The sequence below is a fragment of the Gossypium hirsutum genome, chromosome D02 (genome assembly GCF_007990345.1).
Source record: "Gossypium hirsutum isolate 1008001.06 chromosome D02, Gossypium_hirsutum_v2.1, whole genome shotgun sequence".
Classification (NCBI taxonomy): Eukaryota; Viridiplantae; Streptophyta; class Magnoliopsida; order Malvales; family Malvaceae; genus Gossypium; species Gossypium hirsutum.
This window is the reverse complement of record NC_053438.1, coordinates 62476369-62494512: the sequence shown is the minus strand read 5'-3', so window position 1 is coordinate 62494512 and position 18144 is coordinate 62476369. Positions and strand designations below refer to the sequence as shown.

The 18144-nt window shown below is 32.7% G+C and overlaps 2 protein-coding genes across 8 annotated transcripts; one reads left to right on the top strand and one right to left on the bottom strand.

Annotated features, from left to right (window-relative positions):
- The first annotated feature begins 209 nt into the window (after window positions 1-209).
- Window positions 210-4617, top strand: LOC107909613 (zinc finger MYND domain-containing protein 15). Of its 7 annotated transcripts, none has more exons than XR_001687296.2 (12): window positions 210-364; window positions 481-594; window positions 694-812; window positions 1055-1104; window positions 1185-1285; window positions 1740-1824; window positions 2194-2302; window positions 2705-2873; window positions 2988-3059; window positions 3233-3346; window positions 3458-3645; window positions 4324-4617. XR_001687296.2 is itself a non-coding variant. In XM_016837210.2 (11 exons), the coding sequence occupies exons 1-11, from the start codon at window positions 263-265 to the stop codon at window positions 3548-3550; spliced, it is 1128 nt and encodes a 375-aa protein (XP_016692699.2). In that variant the 5' UTR covers window positions 210-262; the 3' UTR covers window positions 3551-4071. The 7 variants fall into 7 exon arrangements, 1 of the variants encoding a protein (XP_016692699.2); XR_001687294.2 differs by having other exon boundaries at window positions 4227-4617; XR_001687295.2 differs by having other exon boundaries at window positions 4053-4617.
- A 2501-nt stretch (window positions 4618-7118) lies between these two features.
- On the bottom strand, window positions 7119-8644 carry LOC107909614 (non-functional NADPH-dependent codeinone reductase 2). The gene is made up of 4 exons (XM_016837211.2): window positions 8186-8644; window positions 7850-8093; window positions 7600-7779; window positions 7119-7516 (listed from the first exon to the last, which is right to left on the bottom strand). The coding sequence occupies exons 1-4, from the start codon at window positions 8509-8511 to the stop codon at window positions 7292-7294; spliced, it is 975 nt and encodes a 324-aa protein (XP_016692700.1). The 5' UTR covers window positions 8512-8644; the 3' UTR covers window positions 7119-7291.
- Window positions 8645-18144: the final 9500 nt, after the last annotated feature.

The window sequence follows — 18144 nt, the reverse complement described above, 5'->3', positions numbered from 1 at the left end:
TTCAAGGTGCTGATTTTGATAACTTGTGAATTAAAAATCGTCCAAAAGGACAGTTCGGATATGTTCCGATTTTCTTTTGCCAACCCAGCTTTCTAATTTTAGGATACGTGGTAGTCCAAAAACTCGTTGGTAGACTAGGCCGGCATTAGTTTGTAAATGGACCACCATTCAAGAAGCCCAAACCAGCATTCGTTGCCCATATGAATATGAACTTCAGTTTTCCCAATTGGAGAAGTGGCAGAAAACAGCTGAAGTCTGATTAATGGAGTGTGCCGGGAAGGGGAGTGGAACTCGGTGCTTAGGCCCCGCTAGAAAGCGTTGCGGTCGCTGTGGAGCCGTTTCTTATTGCTCTGCTTCTCATCAGGTTCTTTAATTTCTAAGTAAAAGAGAAAAAAAAAACAAATGAATAAAGCTCAACATGTTATCTGCAATGTTATCTCAGCGTAAGCTTGTTTCTAATTGTAATATAATTGCTCCTAGATTTCTCACTGGAAGGTGCATAGAGAAGAGTGTGAAAGGTTAGAGCAGCAAATGAAGAACTTAGATTTGTTGAATGATTTTCCTTTTACGTTTTCCCAAGAATCTACGGTTCAGGTAACTGTCACCTTGCTGGCAAAAAAGGGGTTTGATGAAACATTGCATTTAAGCGTATAGTAGACTTAATTGACTTGGTTGCCTGATTTGTTTTGGTAGATTAGTGAAAAGCAAGAGACCAGGTGTTCCTTCTTGAGAAAGAGGGGCATTCATCAAGTAGGGTTGTGGGTTTGTGAATGCCGTTGTGGTGCATCGGTTACATCCTTTGGTAATTCCAGGTTTTCTTCAATCTCCTGATTCTTCACTCTTCAGTGATGATAGTGTAAGCCTTTGCAAATTCAGGAGTTTGATTGTGAAAGTGTTAAGTGGATGTATTTTGTCTTTATATATTTATTTAGTTCTCTAAGCTGCGATTCAAATGTAAGTTTGTTAATTGAATAGCAGAAGTTTTTTATTAAGCTAGTTGATTGCTTATGGCATTTCAGATGAAAATTATTGTCACTGTCAACTTTGTTTGCAGGCTTGAAAGTGATACCTGGAATCTCCCAAATATCTTGTGCCCATGTCGTGGTATCACTTTTGCTTCTAGACTTCCAACCTTCTGGTTTGCCCTAATGAATGCTTCTAGAATTAACCTTGTAATAGTGCAGGGCCTTCATCTCCAATAGCAAAAGCATTGTGCAGTTGGAAGGATTACTATGAATGGAGGTGCATACCATTCCAATCACCTGTTTCTTTGCTGCTCCACTGGGTATGAGATGTTATTATATGCCATAGAATCATTTCTGAGTTAATACTTTGTCATTCTAAGCATCAACTGATGTTTATGGTACATCTTTTACCTGCAATTCCTTTCTTCTATGGTGGAAAAAGGGGATGATATTTTATTGGTTTCTTTAGTTTATGGTTAATAATCTTTCAATTCTAAGGTGCTTTACTTTTCATCTGTCCAGAAATATATGATACGATGCTAAGAAACATTCCTAGTCTGAAATTCCAAAACCTTGAGTTCTGTTTTCTGCTCAAATGAAATCCAACTACAATTTTTCTTTAAGAGTAGAGTTAGAAACTTAGTCAAAAGAAATCAGAATCATTGTCATTGAATCCAGATGCATACTCGAGGAAATGCTATACTTTGTGGATGTCTACTAGTTTGTGGACATTAGCACTAAATATATATCTGTTCAATTATTTTTTTGTCTCAGCCACTTACAGTGTATCATTCAATACAACTTGCTGGATTGGGAAGCTTGACCTCTGAAATCAGTAAACTGTGCATACACTATCTTGGTACACTATGATCTTTAGCTTTGAAATCCCCATTTGTTGTAATTTGAAATGTTATCTGTTTGTAATTTCTGTGTGCTAGCATCTAGGTGTTCAATCAGCTATGCACTTACTGGAAACTAATAGCTGATAAACAAAAAGAGTAGATACTTTAATTAAGTAATGGTGACTCAAAAGGGAGCAAGCTATTCTTTTTTTACATATGTCTATGCATGCTTGTGTGGCCTTTTATTTCATGTAAATCAGTCTTTCTTATATGGACAAATTTTATTTTATTTTTTAAAATTTTTACTGAACTTCTTTGTGATTTCTTTATGTAGTCTTAATATGGTTATCTAAATTTAAGTGTTTATTTTATATGTATGTTCAAAGGACCTGAGAAGGAGCTCCTTCAACTTGCTGTCTTTGGAGAATTACGTGCACTCTTTCCTGGGGTTTTTGTTCAAATTGAGCTTATTGGACCTGCAGTTCCACATCATAGGTTCGTCTTACCTTTAGTTTTTGCAGAAATTGTACTTTTGGTTTCTCTTTACTGTAAGTGCAAAGCAAACTACTTGGTTTGGATGGGAATCATTTAAATCGTCAACTTGCATATAATTTCATTTCATGACATGACACTGATTAGTCTTAATTGTCTTGTTGACTTTGGTGCTGGTCAGGTTGCTCTGTTAAATACCCTTTCATAAATAGGCTTTTTCTTTTCCTCCTTCAAACTGTTAAATCTTTTCCCTTAGGATTGATTTTTGCATTTGTAAGGTCTGTATTAGGAACTGGTCTTTGATCTTATGTTGTTCTTCTAAATGACCCAACTTTTATGATTGGTGGTTTAATTCTAACTTGTGCTGGGCATTGCTGAAGCTTTCTGTTTCCATTTAATGCATAGGGATGGTGATAAGATTGATCTACACAGCTATGCTCATTGCATTGAGCAAGATTGTGATTGCAGATACAAAAATGAGAACACCAGCTGCAGTATATGTCATACATCTTCTGCAGTGACACTGCAACTACATAGAGGATATTATCATGAACGTTTCTTAGATATATCTGAGGTCTGTTTTTCCTTTACCTTATTTTTGTCCCTCTAAAGCTTTTCATCTTGGGAGATGTCTTGTGTGCTTGGCTCAGCCTACTACAATTTCCTAATAATTTCTCTTGTGTAACAGGATTCCCACCCACACTTAGTTATTGCTCCAAATGCTGGCATTGCAGCTTATGCAAGTTGGTTGCCCACTATAGTATGTCTCCAGTATGCCCTTTAGATTTTTTTTTTTTCACTTCATGATTCATAATGTTTTCTACAAGTGTCGCTTTGTGTTTCTAGGAAAACTCAAAGCTTTTATGTTTATGCTGTTGCTCGAGTATTCCAGGATTTTTTCCCTTAATTTTGGTTTTGTAATGAACATTTCAGGAGCTAATAAAGGAGATAAATGTCCCTGCAGTATTTTCTGATTATTGTGAAGAAGCTTGTAATCTTGCAGCTTGCTGCATAAATGCTGTTACAAACCAGCCTCCCAGGCTTCCTGTAATTTTTCGTTGCTGTTTATTCTCTTTGCACACTTTCTCTCTCCTGTAGATTTATTTTGGAGATTTATTTGCTTAATTTAATGATTCATGCGATGCTTATGTCCTGTAGATTCAGTTAAATCCATTCAGGCAGCCAATGGTGGTGGAAGACAGTCCACTGCATCTTCCTTGCTATTCCAATTGCTTCCTATTTGCCATGTGAACTGCTTTGCTCTCAATTATACACATATTCAGCGGATTTCATTATTTTCATGCGAGCATATGGGGGTCTTACATGAAAGGAGAATATAAACCAAGGTAATCTTGTACAATATACTTTTCAATCTTGACATTTGCTGATGCATTAGTAAAGGATCTCTCTGTGATGGTTCTGATAGTTTAATAGTGCTTGATAGTATGTATGGCTTTCTTATGTTAATAGAACTTTGGTAACTGTTAAAATTGTATGTATTAAATTCGTCCGGGCACTAATTAAATTCTTAGGTTTTTCTTCATTTGCATGAACTCGTGAACCTTATTTATCCTTTGATGCACTCCTTCAAGAAATTCAAAGATTTGGAAGAAGAGAAGACTACCAATGGATAATTGCAAACTGTGTTTTAGTTAAAATAACGTTTTACTGGTTGTAATTTTGTATGAGCTATATAAGCTGTCGCTTGCATTTTGTAACATTTATGTTTGTAAAATTTGTTTTTATTTTGAAGGAAGAAATCAAGGAAATTACATGGCTATTGTCATCATAAATAAATTTCTCCAAAGCAACACGTGTCACATCAAACCTATGAGCACCAAGTGATAACACCCTTGTAAATTTTGCCATCGCATCAGCAGCTTTATTAAGCGTCTTATACCTTGATCTCCAAATTTTGCTTTGTCAGTTCCCACGCTGCTCTCGGAACCGAGTTCGGTTAGCACTTGCTATCCTTGCTGTAAAACATGTGACATATAAAAAAGGCATTCTTTTGTGGATGACAGACATGTGATGTTGGATTCCTGGTGTTTCTGGCAAATGCTGCAACTGAGGCGGAACCGTCAGGGGGCAAGTTTTTTAATAGCTTTGCTCATTTTCACATGAGCCACCGTTTAAGGGCACTAATTGGCTTTTAGCGGGGTGGGCGACATCATTCCGATCCGAGGAGCCTAGTAGAATTGTCATTCCATCATTTTGATATCCTCAGGTACAAAATTATTATGAGGAAAAATTTGGATTCCATTGAAAATGATTTTTGGAAAACGACTAGAAAATTTAATATTTTTTTTGTGTTTAAATGAAACTGTGTAAAATATTTTTTTGTTATTTGGCAAATTTTTTGAAAATAACTCTTAAAAATTATTTTTAATGAAATAAACATATATTTGAGATTTATGATAAAAAGTTTAAATGAAGTAGTGAATTGATTACAAAGTGATGTTAAGGTGAAATTATAGTAAATAATGAATATTCATGATGTTAAGGATTAAATTGTAAATTTTGTGAAATTTATAATTGAACCAAGAGAAGTGATATGCATGAAAATTTGGGTTTTTTACACAAATGGTATGGAAAAAAAATACTGAAATAGGATGTCAAAATTTTTTTTTACCAAAATAGGTTACTTTTTCATTGGAGCCTATTAGGTAGGCGCCAATGAATAAAAAATAATATTTTTTTTGAATAAAATATTTTTTTATATATTTTAATAATTTTTTTAAAAAAATACGAGTCAAAATACGGTCAACGGGTCGGGTCGGGTCGGGTCGGTGGCGCCTATCAGGTAGGCGCCAATGAAGGTGCCTCACAGAGAGGCACCAATGAAGGTGCCTCATAGAGAGGCGCCAATAAATATTGTAATTTTGCATTAATATTGTAATTATTTTATAATTAAATTTGTATTTATAGTTTTGGATTAGTATTTTGTATGAATATTGTAATTTTTTATATGAATATTGTAATTTTGTGTTTGTAATTTTGTAATCAAAAAAATGAATTCAGGTAATTTGTTTCAAAAAATCAATAAATACTGTTAAATAAATACAAAATCAAATAAAATTTAATTATATAAAAGTTACATTATATAAAAATTAAATTAGTTAACAACAACTATATGATTAAAAAAGTCAGTTATAATTAAACTTTTAATAAAATGATTTTTAATTTTTTATAATTAAACTTTTAATAAGATGATTTTTAATTTTTTTAAACTTTATATGTAAACTCACCAAATATTAAACTAAACACAACAACTTATAGCTTAATCCTAAATTACTAATAAATTAAATTTTAAATAATTACAAACACAAAAATTTATAACATAATCCTAAATTACTAACAAATTATTTATAAAATAATTACAATATTCATACAAAAAATTACAATATTACAATATATCCCGACATTACAATATTCATACAAAATTACAATATTACAATATTCATACAAAATTACAATATTCATATAAAAAATTACAATATTCATACAAAATACTAATCCAAAACTATAAATACAAATTTAATTATAAAATAATTACAATATTAATACAAAATTACAATATTCATTGGCGTCTCTCTGTGAGGCACCTTCATTGGTGCCTACCTGATAGGCGCCACCTGACCCAACCCGACCCGTTGACCGTATTTTGACTCGTATTTTTTTAAAAAAATTATTAAAAAAATATAAAAAATATTTTATTCAAAAAAATTTATTATTTTTTTATTCATTGGCACCTACCTAATAGGCTCCAATGAAAAAGTAACCTATTTTGGTAAATTTTTTTCTGACATCCTATTTCAGTATTTTTTTTCTATACCATTTGTGTAAAAAACCCATGAAAATTTGTTATGTGAAATAAGATATTATAATGAATTGTTTGATTAAAGTGTTTATATGGTGAAAAATAAATTACATGGCAATAGGGACTAAATTGAAAAAGTACAAAAGTTTAAGTGTGAAACAATTTAATATGTGAATAATAAATGATGATAAAAGTTTAATGAATGTTATGAGATGATAAAATATGCATGTAGTATTGTAAAAGTGAAATTGTGGAAAAATATGAAATTTATAATGACAAGGACTAAATTGTTAAAGTTGAGAAAATATGTGGATGAAATAATAGAAGTGAAATACATAGAAATTTGATATGTGAAACGCAATATTGAGATAAATTGTGTGATTAAAGTGTAACAAGAAAGAAAATTGATTTAATATGATTAATTAGTGAATATTTAACTTTTATGATAACAATGGACTGAATTGAAAAGTTATGAAAGTTTATAAAAAATATTTGATAAGTAACGTAGTAGAGAATGTAACATCTTGGTGCTTTGACCCGATATTCGTGTTGAGCATAGGAATGTTACAGTGAACAAAACCTTATCAGTTTGGAAAATATATTACGGAAAAAAATTTGGTAAGACTTTTTACAGAATAAGGGGGTAAATTTACGTTTACTGAAAAATATTTTACATGAAACAAACATCGAAAAAGGTTAAAAATATTTTCTATAAAAAATTTTACGTTGAAACAAACGAAGCCTTAAGCCTTAAGTTGAGTTGGCATATACTTGACGAATTTAAAAATTATTATTTATTTAAAATTAAAATTTTAAAATATAAAAAATACAAAAATTAAAATTGATGATGATTAAATCCACCTTTTTAAGTTTCATCTACTTATTTTGATTGGACTCTATTTCATTGGACCCCTGTTCTAAACCCAAGTGTTCGGTAATTCCGTTTAACAATGGCAACAATTATACGTATAAACATCAACATCTAGAAACTATAATGCATGCACTTTCAAGGTTTTAGGCTCTTTAATAAAAGTTCTGCATTGCATTTGTCACAATCACTGTCAAAATAAAAGAAAAAGAAGGGCGTCTATCTTATTCAATCGACTGTTGAGCATTGGTGACAATTGTTGTTGGCGAACCGAAAAACTCTTACCTGAGAATTTATGATCAAATTACATTTCCCCATCCCAAATATCCTCAACTGTTCTAAAGGGTCCATATTTGGAGGTGTAAGCCACTCCAGTGACACCTCTGCTTTGTGGGAGCTCATCGATCTTTTTCAACTCATCCTCATCCAGAGACCAGTCAAATATCCCAAGATTTTGCTTCATTCTCTCACCGTTGAAACTCTTCACAATGACGCCAACTCCTTGTTCATGTATCCATCTCAGAGATACCTGTTTTTGGAATGTTTTTAAGATTAATTTAACTCCTCATACTCAAAAAAACACTAGTGTCACAAAATGGGGAAAAAAGGTACCTGAGCAGCAGTTTTCCCTTTGGCCTTGGCAATTTCTTTAAGCACCTCACACTCCAACACTCTATCGCTGCCCCAAAAGGTTCCATTGGCTCCCAATGGGGAGTAAGCAGTCAAAAAGATCCCATTAGCTCGGCAAAACTCTCTTAGCTTCTTCTGTTGCCACATTGGGTTCATTTCCACCTTTCAAAACATTATAACAACTTCACTATCATTGTTATTCCAAAATCCAAAACCAAATTGAGAGTGTTACCTGGTTAACAGCGGGAGGGATGTTTGCTATGGCGAGGATGTCAGTCAGCTTTTTGCAGGAAAAATTGCTGACACCAATGGATTTTGTGAGGTTAAGCCGCTGACATTCTTCCATGGCTGCCCATACAGAATTGAAATCCATAGGAAGGAAGTTTTCCTCCTTTATTGGGAATTCATAAGTCCCGGGTTTACAGCTGACAGGCCAGTGAATCAGAAAGAGATCCAGGCACTCCAACTTGAGATTTCTGCAGCCAATCAATAATGTCTTAGACAAGAAAAATTTACATGATTGATTATATGAGAATGAGACTGATCATTCATATGTAATTGTTTTTACTGTAAGCTTCTCTTGAGGGCAGGGACAACAAGGTCTCCATGAGCATCGCCGCACCATAGCTTAGTAGTGATGAAGAGCTCGTCTCGGGATTGGATTAATCCAATCGAAAGTGCTTCTTGAATTGCTTCACCCAATGGCTGCTCTGACCCGTATTTGGCAGCCGTATCAAAATGCCTATAACCAAGTTTGATTGATTGGAGAATTGCCATTTTTGTAGCTTCAGCTCCTACGGGTGGGAAGACTGCCGTTCCGAACCCTAAAACTGGCATTTTCTCGCCATTGGAACCAAACCTATGCTCTGGAATACCGAAAGATGTTGACCCCATTCCCCGATCTGCAGATATTCTGCTTCGCGGCGTTTTCTAGTTTTGTCAATGTTAAACGCAGCTTTTGGCTAATTTTTGGATCTACCACTCGCGTTAATCTAGTTTTCTCAAGGGTTGTGGATCTTAACAACAATTTTCACAGGGTTTTGGAATTTATATTTTTTTTTAATAGGTAGGGATTTCCTTAATAATTTATTCATAATTGATGGGCAAGTTATTTTCTTGGAAACTAAAAAAAAAAATTACCAGGAAAAACTAGCAGTTCTTTTATCTATATTTAAGATTAAGATAATTTTTTTTTATTAAATTCATTTTCGATTTATTCTTTTACCTATTTCGATTAAAATGGGTAATTTGATTCAGTTTCGATTTTAACAATTTAAACTGAATAAAACCGATTCTTTTAAACATTAAAAAATATTTTTACATATACTCAACACAATGTAAAATAACTGAAACATAAAAAATAAAACTCAACCCCAAATTAATAATTACAATTCCAATTTTACAATTAATTTAATTATAATTTATTAACTTTGATGTATATACATAAATAATTTATTTTTTTTTAAAATCTAAAAGGTAAAATAAAAATAAAAAAATCGATAAAACTAAATTGAATCAAATCAATGAAATTCGATTCGATTTTTTCGATTATAATTTAAAATTTAGTTTATTCAATTAGTGCAATAAAAAAATTAAGCTGACAGAATTGGCCCAACGCACACCCCTAATTTCTTTTATTATAAATATTTTTAAAATATAGTTTTTTTCATTGATATGAAACTTTAATATCAAGACAATTTTAAGCCATATACGTTAGATATGAATACACTTGAATTTATACCTATAACGTAATGACAAAAATTTTTTAATTTTTACATATTCACAATCTTAAGTTAATATAAAGTTTACATGTAACAAATTTGACCAAAACATGAACAAACCATAACCTGTGGATTAATTCAAGTATTTTTTTAATAATAAAAATTATTGAAATTCATTAATATTATCTTGTTGAAAATGATTCTAACTACAGGAGCATTGTAAGTGTTTTTATAAAATTTACTCTAAAAAATTAATTAATTAATTAATTTTTTGATAAAATACGAAAATAATCTAAAATTTACAGTAAAAGTTGGTAGAGCCAAAATGTTTGGCGTCATCAATACTTTGGCACCACCAATATGCCACATCAGTAATCAAAATAAAAAATTCAATTTTTTGGTGGAGCTATGTAGGATGGCACCACCTGTATAAATATTAAAGAAATATTACGATTTTTGAAAAAATGAGATGTTTTAAGTAAATTTACCTTTTTCTATTACCTTTTTTCAACACCCTATTTGTTGCATATTCCAACACCTTTTTCCTTTTTTTTTTTTTTCATTTTTACCTTTTTCTGATTTTTTTATTTGTTTGTCCTTTTTCGTTTTTTATTTGTTTTTCTTTATTTACTTTCTCAGCTTTTTTATTTATTTGTCCTTTGTTTTTTTTTATTTTTTTATTTTTCATTAATGATAAATTTCATTTGTTCTATTTTTTATTCACTCGTTAAAGATAAATTTAATCGTAACTTTAATAATTTCGAGCTTTATTAAATCTAATTTGAACGCTTATAATATGATATATAGATTAGTTGAAGCCAAATTAATATATATTCCTAGTTTCCTTGTGTTAATGCGATTTTTAGTTTTTATTTAGGTGGTGTCAAATTAGTGGAAGACAGATGTATCTTTTTTGTACCCCACAAATGGAACCAAGCATAGCAACAATGCAAAATTAAGCAGAAAGGTCGTCATATTAAAAAAAATTAATATATAAATTTATGAATGTGTCATAAATTTAAAAAGTTGTTATTAAAACGTAGAGATCAATTTCATGCAAAAATGAGTTAAAATGGGTTAATAACAACTAAATAGAGATCAGTTTCATGCAATCAAAACACGTTGAGCAAAGTAACGCTTAGCAAGAAAAAATGAGAAAGTAAAATGAATTTTTTATTTAATTTATAATTAATTTTACTATTTCGTTGATCCTCAATGAAGTGTGATCCGTATTTGCTCCAGAAGACATTTTAATATCTGCATAATTTAAAAAAAATTACATAAATTAAATATAGTTAATTATTATATTCAATAACTATAAAATATAAAATACAAAATACAAATTATAAATACCTTACTAGTTTTTTTTCTCTCTTTTCTTCTTTCTCTTCTTCTACAAAATATTTGAAGGGGAAACAAAAAACCCTACCTTCTTAAATAGGGACATTCTTCTTCTCCTCTTCTTTTTTTTTTTTTAAACTAACAATTATTAGGCATTATAAACTTAATTGACATTGTGACGTTATTGACACGATGTGATCAATTATAATATATATTTTAAATTTTTTAATATATATATTTTTTAAAAAGCCAAAGTTTTTTTAACAAATAAATCTTTTTTTTGTTTTTTTTCAATCAATTCAACTTTCACCTTTTTTCTCATTTTTTTATTTTTTGGTCCTCCGTTTTTTATTTATATTAAAAATATCCCTTTAATTTTCTTGATTTCATATTACATAAATTATTTACAGTTTTTTTTATAAAACTAACCCAAAAAAATTAATTAATTACATAAATGACCTATTTTTTTATAAAATATGTAAATAACCTAAAATCTACAGTAAATATACAAATATACATAAAATATTATAAAACAAATAAAAATAATAAACAAATAAAGAAAGAAAGAAAAATAAAGAAAAACTAATAAATAAATAAAGGACAAGCAAATAAATAAAAAAAACTGAAAAAGTAAATAAAGAAAAACAAATAACAAATAAAAAAATCAGAAAAGGGAAAAAATGAAAAACAAATTAAAAAAAACAAGGAAAAGGGTGTTGCAATCAGGTGAGGCGAAATTATTTGGCTCTATCAGAAAATTGTAAATTTGTTTAAAACCCCCCATTTTTTCAAAAATCGTATTATTTTCTTAGTATTTATACAGATAACGCCATTCTATATGGCTCCACTAAAAAATAATTTTTTATACCAATTGTTGATGTGGCATGTTGGTGGCTCCAAATACTTTGGCTTCTATAATTTTTACTGTAGATTTTATGTTATTTTCGTATTTTATCAAAAAAATAGGTCATTTAGGTAATTAATTAATTTTTGGGATTAGTTTTATAAAAAAAAACCTATTACTCGACCAAATATTGTCTTTACTGTCAACAAAGTGTGTCAATTTATGCATAAGCCACTTCACCAGCATTTTAAGGCAGTTAAAAGGATCTTAAGGTATCTACAAGGCGCCCTTGTTATGGTATCACCTTCAAGGTTACCTCTCATTTATCTCAAGAGGGATACTCTGATGCTAGTTAGGGAACTGATCTGGATGACAGGAGGTCCACAACAGGTTTTTGTGTCTTTCTAGGAAGTAATTTGGTGTCGTGGGGTTCAAGGAAGCAGCAAGTTATCTCTTGTTTCACTACAGAAGCTGAGTATAGGGGCTTAGCTCATGCTACAACTGAAATCATCTGACTTGAGTCCTTGTTGGCTGAATTACAAGTTAGTATTGATGGTCAAGCTATTATCTGATGTGATAATTCAGGAGCAGTAGCAGTGTCAGCCAACCTTGTACTGCATTCCAAATTAAAACATGTTGAATTAGACCAGTTTTTTGTTGGCTTTTTTATTTAAATAACCCAAATAATTTAATTAAGTACCAAAATGACCTGAAATCTACTGTAAAAGTTGGTGGAGCCAAATTATATGGCGCCACCAACTTGCCACGTCAGCAGGGAGTATTAAAAAATTAATTTTTTGGTAGAGCCATGTAAAATAGCGTCACCTGTATAAATACCATGGAAATACTACAAGTTCTAGAAAAATAGGGGACTTCAAAACAATTTTTCATTTTCTAGTGGAGTCAACTTAAATGGCGCCACCAGACCAGACCTGACACATTTCTTTTACTTTTTTTTTATTTTTTTATTAACTTTTGTCTTTTTCTTTAAATTTATTTCTTTTTTAAGTTTTATATTTTTCTTATTTTATTTTGTTTATTTATTTATTTTATTTATTGTTATTAATTTTAAAAAATTTGAAATGTATATTTGAAATGTTTTATAATATATATTTTTTAAAAATTTTAAAAATTATTTTTAAATTATTTTTTAAATTTTAAATATTATTTTTTCAAATTATGTCTTATAAATTTTAAAAATATATTTTTGAAATTAATTTTTCTAAATTTTAAATTTTAAATATATTTTTAAAAATATATTTTTAAACAAGATAAAATAATTTCAAATATATATTTTTAAATTTTAAATATATATTTTTGAAATTATTTCTTATAAATTTGAAAAATATATATTTGAAATTATTTTTTTAATTTTAAATATTAATTTTAAATATTAAATATATTTTTAATAATATTTAAACATTTAAAAATTTTATAAAAATTCTTTTAAAAAGGTTTAAATATCTTAAAAAATAATTAAAAATCATAATTTAAAAAATTCTGAAAAAATGAGGGACTTTAAAAATAATTTTTCAATTTCTGGTGGAGCCATTCTTTATGGCTCCACCTCTTGGTTCTCTACCATATATATAATGGTGAAATTATTGTCTTCACTAGGAGAGTTAAAAAAATCTATTCAAGATGAATAATGAGGTGTTTTTGGTGTATGTTATTTTTTATGGTGAAATTATAGAAAGTGATGTTGGTTGTGTATTTCACGGTCAGCAAAGAGTAGGTTTGCGATTCAAAAAAAATGTGGAGCTAGCAGAAATGAAAAGGAAGATCAGTGCGAAAATAGCTATCTGTTGTAGAAGGGCGATGTCCAAATTATTTTTCAAGTTTCCAGTCTCTACAGATCCGTTCAAATTTTGTGAGATGTAGCTGTTAGATGATGATGACTTAGGCACTATGATGGAAATATGGTGACCGACTGGGAGTGAGAACCTCCAACCAGTTGAATTATTTGCCGAGTTAGCAGACTTAGAGCCTGTTGAGAATGTTAGTTCAACAAGTTAACATCACGAATTTGACTTTGATCTTAATGTTGGATGGACAGACCAATTAGAATGTGAAGCGACATCACATATGCCCAAAAATTCTAATTATGGTGGGAGTTTGTAAAACAACCCTACCCCTAGTCCCCATTTACAAATACATCCAGAGGTGATAATAAGCACAGAGGCAAATGTCAGAGAAATGACCAATAATGGTGAATATTCTGATCAAGACGTTGAAGATTTTAATGACCCCAATGTTGATAAGGTTCCGGACGACATCAATGATTAAGGCCCAGAAGAGGTTGAAGATGTTCACGACCCTTCATTCAGTAACCCAAGTCGTGGCATTATTTTACGAAATGAACCTGGGGGCAACATGTTAAATGTAGATCTAGATGCAGCGTATGCATTCGAGTTTCTTGAGTACGCCAATATAGTACCTGCTCATAGATTGACGATAACTTCACAGTTCGAGGAGTTATTCGTTGAGCAACAGTTCGAGAACAAGGCGGACTGCGTGTTTACCATCAGACAATACAATATGAAGTTGTCGATTGATTACAAGGTTGTCAAATCTACACCGACATTATATATTGGGGAATGTTGGAGAGCCAGTGATGGGTGTGGTTGGCGAGTTCGAGCTGCATTTATACAGAGGACTCAACAGTGGCAAATACGAAAATTAGAAGGGCGTCATACATGTAGTGTCGCACGTATGTCTCAAGACCACCGGAAATTAGATGCCAAAAATATTTGCAACTGCATCATGCCACTAGTGAAAGATAGCCCAATCATCCCTGTGTCAAAATTGATTGCAAACATGCAAGCTCGATTTTAGTACAAAGTTTCGTATAGGAGAGCGTGGTTGGTGAAACAAATGGCTATGCAACAATTGTACAGCGACTAGGATGAGTCATACAATGAACTTCAGGGTTGGATTTCAGCAATGGTGGAGTACATCCCAAGAACTATCGTGGACTTGCAACATTGCCTTATGAGGCTCTAATAGACAAGTTGAACTGGAGAGAAGAGTTTTTCGTCGACTGTTTTGGACTTTCGATCCATGTGTTAGAGCCTTTCCCTACTGCAAACCACTAGTGCAAGTTGATGGAACATGGATTTATGGAAAATACACGCAAATACTTCTGATTGTGGTTGCACAAGACGGTAACGAAAATGTACTACCGATCACTTTTGCCATCGTAGAGTCTGAGAACTCCGAATCGTGGGCGTATTTCATTTAGAACTTACGGAGACATGTTGTCAGGCAAGACAACATTTGCATTATCTCTGACAGATCGAAGGGTCTTGTTGCTGCGTTTCGACAATCTGAGGTTCCATGGTGGTCCGTCTATTGTATTCGTCACATCGCTGTCAACTTCCACAATCAGTACAAGAATAAAGATTGGCACAAACGAATTGTGAACATGGGTAAAAATATCGTATTTAAATTCATATTTGTAATTATTTCGAGTCCATTTCCTAATCTGAATAGTAGCATAACTTAAAATTGGAATATATACGTAGGATACAAGCTGGAAGCACACTGTTTTAGACATAAGTTGGCGAGGTTAGAGACTGATATGGCGGGGTCCAATCTTTCTCTCAGACAGTGGTTAGGTAGCATAGAGCTGTGGCAATGGGATCAATATTTTGACGAGGGGTACTGGTATAGTCAAATGAAAACTAACCTCATTGAGGCCATTAACTCCGTCTTGAGGCGTACGTGTCACTTGCCAATTTCAGTGATTTTTTCAGCCACATTTTATTGGCTAGCAACCTTAATGCCAAAAATGGGGTTGAAACAAGCAAAACAGTTAGAGGCAGGTCACGTGTACGTCGAAAAAATTAGGGATGCCATGAAAGAAAACGCTCAAAGGGCTAGGTCGATGAATGCAGAACTATATTCCCAAAATTTGGAAACTTTTCGAGTGACAGAGTATATCGGTCGCCGGTTGGGGATCTTGCCACGGTTTTAGGGAGTTGATTTCTGAAACAGTCGATGTGAGTGCAGGATGTTCCAAACACTACGCTATCTGTGTGCACATGTGGTTACAGCGTGTGCTACCTATAGTTTGAATGTCGAACAATATATCAACGATGTGTACACACTTAAACATACATTGCGTATTTGGGGTAACGAGTTCCCCGTATTAAGGGATGTATCAACATGGGAAGTGCAACTGCCTATGTTCGAGATGTTACCAGATCGGTCACTACGTAGGAGAATCAAAGGTAGACCGACAACAATGAAGATTCGGAATGACATGGATATAAGAGAACAAGTCGATCCAAAATGTTGCACCATATATAGAACAGTTGGCCACAATCAGAGCAAATGTCCCCATGGAAACGTCTACACTGGTCAATCTTCACGGTCTGAAAGAAATTAAATGTTGTACCTGATGTTTGCATTTTATGATCTCTTAGAAATAAAGTTTGTATTATTTAGTGTTAAGTTTTTACTTAAAATTAACAGTTGCAGCTTTAAATACTTTAAAAGATATTACAAATTATATAAAAAAAGACTAATATATAAGTTGTGGAATCCTAAACTAATACAAGAAATATTACATAACACTTGAAATTTACATAACTTAAAATTGGAAAGAACTGAGAGTGGTATCATCGTTCGGGGTATAATGATTCATGGGCCTTCATTGACGGGGTGGACGTTGGGGTGTAATGTACACATCAGGAAGATCGGCAGCTGGATCGAACGTGGCCTAAAGCGGGGTGGAGTACATGTTATTACCAAACATATCAAATGATATCGGTGGTTGCTTTGGGTGAAATGAACTCGAACAGCCTATGTCTGGGTGATATGAACTTGAACCGCCTATGTCTAGGTGATATGAATTTGAATCGGCAATGTTCGAGTGATATAAACTGCTCTGCGACTCATCACAAAAAGCGTCAACCCATTGGTTCGATGTGTTCAAAGGTTGGTCCTCCGAGTTGGGCTCCACCATATGTTGATCCTCTCCCCCATAGGTTGATTTCCACGTCTGTAACCATGACCCGGTACTATCATAAGTTGTCCACCATATAAATAAACACCCTATCGAGTCATGTACCACTACATGTATTTAGTCGATGGACTAAAGTCAAACATGCACGAGTGCATCTTAGGCCGCCTGTCGTACCGGGCATTCCATAGTGCTACAAAAGATTGATGTTCCACGCTCCAATATGTTGTATGTTTCCCCCTCATGGTCTTACCGAGGACTTCATCAAATTGTTCTGGCTCGACCGGCACAAATTGTCTACCCCTAAATTGTCGCATAACTCGATCACCGTTGTACCACTCAATGGTTGAAAAGTTGAGCACCGACATGTTAATGCACCACATATGGGCTTCAGCGTGAACCCGCTAAGGAATAATGGGTGCAATGTTCATTGCAAAATACGGCATCCACAAGAACTACACAATATAACATAATGAGTCAAGTCACATCACATACTGCAAGTGGATAAGTTAAATCAGCGTTACTTAAACCATATAAATATATATTACTTTATCTCCGGCATACGCCTCTATCATTTGGCGGTAAATGATTAATGTTTGGATCGCATCAATTCCCAGAGACGTGATCTATCTGAAACTGAAACAAACATGTTAGCAGTTAAACTTTGGAAAATATTATCCACACTTATGAGCCGTTAAATGTTAAGTATAATTTTGTTTTTACCTATTTATAACTGGCCACGAATATGGTTGGTGCCTAACAGCCGCTAGAAACGGCATCCTGTATAAAGCCCAAGACTGCAGTAGAACCAAACAACCAGCCATGTTACTAACCCCATGTTTTGTTGCTCAGCAAAGCTCATAGTACAATTCGGCCAACACTGCCGATCTCCAACTGTAACTACCAACATGAGAAAAATCCTCCATTAGAGGCAAATACTTTAAGTGGACCCTATTAGACGTGTTGTTTGGCATAAATACCCCCCGATCAACTGCATAATATAGGCTCGCGCAGCACACATCATCTCGTACTCAATGGCAGTGCTCGATAACTCCTTAAAATTTACTCTCAACCATTTCAATGTCAAGCATGTGAAATTTCGTTCCCTATCATTAGGGGACCGTCCAAGCAATCTGTGGCTTAGTACTGAAGGTTCCAACACATTGCTTCGACCCGTGACCACAGCACCGTCAACTCCTAACCCAAGTTGCGTAGCGACGTCTTCCAATGTGATAGTGCACTCCCTGCACGACATAATGAAGGTGTGGGTCTTCGTACACCACCGCTTAACCAAGGCGATATTAAGTTCGACCTCAGGTCAAACCTCCGGATCAATGCGACGTCCCCAAATCCCGCCATCTGTAAGTATGGCATGATCCGCTCATCCGGATCGTACTTGAGAAAATGAAACCGCAACCTCAAAACCCGATAACCATCTTGTATGGTAAATTTTTTATAAAAATATGATAAATCAATTATCTATATAATTTAAACATAAAATTATATATTGAAGACTAAAATTAAAAGGTTGAGAAAACAAAAACATCACACTTATACTATACCAATGTAGCCATTCTAAGTATTTTTTATTTAAGTTAAATTAAATAAGTAATAATATATTAATAATAGAATGAAGATTTGTCATAAAATATTAA

What these genes read in the sequence shown, in the direction of transcription:
- LOC107909613 (XM_016837210.2), top strand. Translation starts at nt 263, where the DNA reads ATGGAGTGTGCCGGGAAGGGGAGTGGAACTCGGTGCTTAGGCCCCGCT. An exon ending in TATCTTGTGCCCATGTCGTG is followed by an intron (nt 1,105 to 1,184) that starts GTATCACTTTTG and finishes GTAATAGTGCAG; the next exon opens with GGCCTTCATCTCCAATAGCA. An exon ending in ACCAGCCTCCCAGGCTTCCT is followed by an intron (nt 3,347 to 3,457) that starts GTAATTTTTCGT and finishes TATGTCCTGTAG; the next exon opens with ATTCAGTTAAATCCATTCAG.
- LOC107909614 (XM_016837211.2), bottom strand. Translation starts at nt 8,511, where the DNA reads ATGGGGTCAACATCTTTCGGTATTCCAGAGCATAGGTTTGGTTCCAAT. An exon ending in GCCCTCAAGAGAAGCTTACA is followed by an intron (nt 8,094 to 8,185) that starts GTAAAAACAATT and finishes GATTGGCTGCAG; the next exon opens with AAATCTCAAGTTGGAGTGCC. An exon ending in TCCCTCCCGCTGTTAACCAG is followed by an intron (nt 7,780 to 7,849) that starts GTAACACTCTCA and finishes ATGTTTTGAAAG; the next exon opens with GTGGAAATGAACCCAATGTG.